General features: G+C 46.3%; 1 protein-coding gene across 1 annotated transcript; it reads right to left on the bottom strand.

The window, feature by feature from the left end:
• Positions 1–382: 382 nt before the first annotated feature.
• On the bottom strand, positions 383–3,135 carry LOC120874846 (PRAME family member 8-like). The gene is made up of 3 exons (XM_040256539.1): positions 2,849–3,135; positions 1,918–2,490; positions 383–935 (listed from the first exon to the last, which is right to left on the bottom strand). Exons 1-3 carry the CDS (start codon positions 3,133–3,135, stop codon positions 383–385), a joined length of 1,413 nt encoding a protein of 470 aa, XP_040112473.1.
• Positions 3,136–4,691: the final 1,556 nt, after the last annotated feature.

Here is a 4,691-nt window from a genome sequence, read left to right as displayed (position 1 = left end):
ATGTAAATACAGAAAGCAGAACAATATCATGGACGGCCTTTATCATTTACATGGAAGGTCTCTTTATTTCTGATCATTTCTACAACTGAATACAGAAATAACTCAAACATGTGTGTCTCAGACTGAATCTGCCAGAAATTCAGTTTCGTATTTGACTCTATACACACATCTCTATAAAAGTCACATCAATTTCACGAGTCAACACACACTTTTGGAATCCTGCACCCCTGCTGGATCACGTTTTCTCAATCACACTGGGCTAATATCAGAAATCAGGGCTGTGTTTTCCCTTCATAATGGATGTATGTCTTAGATTTTGGTTTTCAAGTGTCCAGAAGAAAGCTTCTGATAGAAGCAACCGGTTAGGCAGGGTATTACACAATTATGTGTTGGGACTCAGGTGACCACACATGTCATCACCACAGTGAGGACAGGGGCTGGGGCTAACCCAAATCTTCCTGGGACGTTCTAAGTTTGTAAGAATCACCCTCAACTCAGCCTTTATCTGAGCAAGTCTCTCCAAATGAAGGACACCCAGAGAGGTGTAACTCTCCCGAGGGGCCGGATAAAGCTCTAAACTTAAATCAGGGAGCCTGTCAGTACGACGCAGGAGACTCTCCAGGACAGCCATGGAGAAGAGGTTTCCACACATGGTGAGGACCCTGAGCTGGGAGCAGCGGCTCAGGGCTGGCAGAAATGCCGTGAGGTGGACATCGGTGATCCCACACAGGTTTAAGTCCAGCTCTTCCAGAGTGCCTGCAACTTTCTCCAGTAGAACTTGAAGGAGCTTGGGACTAAAGTCGGTCAGGGTAACACCACTAAGATTCAGGCCCTTCAGCTGACAGATTTTTGGACACCAGGACAGATGGGTCAGGTCTGATTCTGTAAGCAGGCAGTTGGTGATTGAGATGTTGTCCAAGGGGGTCTTCAAGCACCTGGTGGGGCGGGGGGGTGGGGGGTGAGAAAGAAGCAATTAGATGAGGGAAACCAAAGTGGCAGGTGAGTTCCAGAGAAGTCAATGATTGGCCCAAAGCTGATAAAGTTCAATATCCAGAATGCCCAGTCTCATTCTAGGCTGAGTCCTGCCATTTTCTTAGTGTGACTGGATCACGTTCACATCATCTTGAAAGCCGTCTTTCCTCATCTGTCAAGCAGAGTACAGTACACTCTACTTCCTTAGCAGGATGAATGAAGATAATGGAATGCAATAGAACATGATCAGAGGAGAGCGTGACACAGTGTCCATCAGGGTGGACATCTCTGAGTGTTAGTTCTGGGAGGTGAGATAAAAAATGCTTTTCATTTAGATTGCCACTCTGTGGGTGAGCTGCCGGTGCATATACCACTGGCTCTTGAAATACATGTAGAAACAAAAGATCCCACATCACACCCTGGGGCTGCCAGTCTTTAGAGACTCCCAGCCCTATGACATCTATAAACTTTCTATCACTTTTTACATTCTTTTGGCTCTGCTTCATTACCATCATCTCCAGAACCATGCATCTCTTGTATATTAATTACCTTATATGGAACAAAAGGCCACATGTTACTGACTTGGACTTTAAAACAGGCTCCTTGTGGTCACAGGTTAGTGACTGTGGAGTTTCTTTTTACAACGATCAGCCTGATGTGAGTTTACCTCTTCAATGCCCCCTTCACTTACCTATTACATAAATCTTCAGAACAGAGAAATCTCTCCCCAAAGAAGAAATCACATACACACTTGCACTAGATCTATGCCCCCTAACTTGTGGGCTCCCAGCATGATGTCCCTTTCCAGAGCTTCTGTAATAGGTTCCCCCCACCTGGATTGTCACGCTTCTGTAACACTGTTTCACAGTGGATCTGCAGAGGAGACACCACCCTTGATATTCTACCATTGTGTCCACTTTTAGTCAGCCGCTGGCAGAGCCTCACCTGAGCATCTGGTCCAGACGGCCTTCCAGGAAGGACGGAGCTTCCATGCGGAGGTCCCGGAGGTTCTGCAGATGGAGGATCTGAGAGGTCAGTTGCAGAAGATCCTGATTGTTCTGCTCCTCAACAGCAGACCCACGAATGCGGGAGAGAATGAGACTCTGAACATTGCTCATCTGACCCAGGAGAGGAGCAAACTGGGCCAGGGTGGACAGCTTCTGGGTGAAACTCAGTTTCACCTTCTGTACACAGTCCAGCTTCACCATCCTGAGAATTTTCTTCATATTTTCCTTGGACATTGAAATAATCTTCATCTTCTTACAGCACAGGTGTATGGAGGCTTTTCTCTGCTCCACCCACCTGAAGAGGTAGGTAAGGAATTTCTCCAGGGGCTTTTTCATAAGACAAAGTTCTATGTACACTTCTAAGGGAGTCAAGGGATGCCTTGTCCTGGATATGTCCTCAGCCACTGGGGCCAGCAGTGAGCTTGAGGGCATGTGGTCCTTGACTCCAGACCACATGTTCCAGAAGTCCTGGTTAGTATTCCTCAAGTCCAGCACCCGCAGCTTGCACCTCCTGTGGGAAAACAGCAGATGGGTGGGGTGAGATTCTTCAAAATCCACACTGAATGAGTCCACAGCCTCAGAGTTTAGGGAACATTCCATCTCCCCATCTGTGCCCTTACTTCACGTTCTGGCTCTCACCTGCTATTATTTATTTCCTTTCTCGCTCCCTCTCCCCCAGCCCTTTTTCCTCTTCCATCCTTCCTATTATGCTTTTGTAAGGGATTTCCCAAAGTGATCTCAGCAATTCTAAAGGCCTCTGAGCTTTTTCAGAAGCCTCTGGTCCACCACTTGGTCAACCACTCTGCCTGGCACCAGGTGTCTCTTCCAGGACATCCAAGACCCTGCCAGGCTCCCTGGATCCGACTCACCTGGGGTGAACCTTCTGGGCAAGCAGGGCATCAAGGCCATCCAGCACTGCTTGTAAGGTTCCTCGGTGAGGCTTTTGCATCAGGCCCCCCAGAGGCAGGCGGGCAAAGGGCCAGGCCAGCACCATGGCCTTCAGGGTCTCCCTGCGTCGGCCAAAGACGGCAGCCATGAAGAGTGGTGGGTAGAGCTCTCTGGGCAGATACTCCAAAGTGGAGATGGCTGAGAGCTCATCTCTCAGCAGGCCAATTGCTGCCAAGATCACAAGTTTAGGAGGGTTGTGAACACTCATCCTGACTCTTCTCTGAATGGAGTCCTAGGAAATTGCAAAGAGACAAGGCATCCTTCTCAGAACAATCATAATCATCAAGGTAGTCTCTCTCACCACACTTCAGAGAAATCAAATCAGGACAACAGCCATTGCTCTGGCAATGATGAACCAGAATGGAAGAACTCGGTGTGTCTGCATTCCAGTCTGGGTCTGTAGCCATAAAGCCAGAGCTCTCCCCATCCTGCCACTAGAGCAAGAATCTAACAAGTTCCAGGAAGGAAGAAAGCCAACCTGTGGCTCATCTGTTTCCATCCACTGCTTTCCTTAATGCATTTCCCTCTTGTATATCTGCATGAGAAGACTGAAAAAGCTGACTCCCTTTGTTTTTCTGGTGAAAAAAATAAACTATTGCTTAAAGGGCAAACTATGGGGACAGGAGTTCATGTGTAACATAGTTTCCATCCTCAGTTCCCAAACGCTACTTAGCTGGGAAAGATTAAGGAGATACTTGTAAAGGAAATGCCATTTGTGTATAGAGTAAAAACCTTAAATGTCAAGAAATAGCATTCCAAACAGATGTCTTTAAAAAGAAAAACTGCTGGTTAAGACTTTTAAATAATATAAACCAACGCACAAATCAAAATGTTTAGGAGGGAAGCAAAAATACGCTTTGAGGCAAAAAGATAGATTTAAATTTAACCAAAAGAAGAGAAAAAGGAAAACTCTCCATGCCGTGTCAAACTGCATCCTACATTCACTGCATGCTAGCCATTGGCAGAACATCCCTCACAGAAGTTAACTCACCAGGTCTGATGTGGTCCAGGTGGAGGGTGCTGCTCAGACCTCAGACTTGGTGGAGAACACAAGGAGTGACTCCAGAGCGAGAAGCTTCTGCATCTATTCTTTGGTGCCTGGGCATTTTATGGAACTTTTTAACCACATCTTCCCTCCTTTCAACTGCTAACTTCCAATCAGGAGGCATTACCTGATTGGATTCCAGAGCTCCCTCTGGTTCATGCTGATTGGATTCCTGACAGTCTCCAGATCAGTTGATTGAGTCAGATCATCATTCATGAAAGAGAAAGAATTGGGGGAGGGGGGATCTAGGACTTATTCAGTGATTCACTCCACAAAATTTGTTGAGTTTTGCTAATATGGCCAGTGAAATAAAGAGATGATTACTCCTTGGAAGAAAAGTTATGACCAACCTAGACAGCATATTAAAAAGCAGAGACATTCCTTTGCCATCAAAGGTCCATCAAGTCAAGGCTGTGGTTTTTCCAGTGGTCATGTATGGATGTGAGAGTTGGACTATAAAGAAATCTGAGCATCGAAGAATTGATGCTTTTGAACTGTGGTGCTGGAGAATACTCTTGAGAGTCCCTTGGACTGCAAGAAGATCCAACAAGTCCATCCTAAAGGAAATCAGTCCTGAATGTTCATTGGAAGGACTGATGCTGAAGCTGAAACTCCAATACTCTGGCCACCTGATATGAAGAGCTGACTCATTGGAAAAGATCCTGATGCTGGAAAAGATGAAAAGCTGGAGGAGAAGGGGTTGGATGACAGAGAATGAG

This window comes from Oryx dammah, unplaced genomic scaffold, assembly GCF_014754425.2.
Source record: "Oryx dammah isolate SB20612 unplaced genomic scaffold, SCBI_Odam_1.1 HiC_scaffold_15, whole genome shotgun sequence".
Classification (NCBI taxonomy): Eukaryota; Metazoa; Chordata; class Mammalia; order Artiodactyla; family Bovidae; genus Oryx; species Oryx dammah.
The sequence above is the reverse complement of the archived record's forward strand: the minus strand, read 5'-3'. Positions and strand labels throughout refer to the sequence as shown.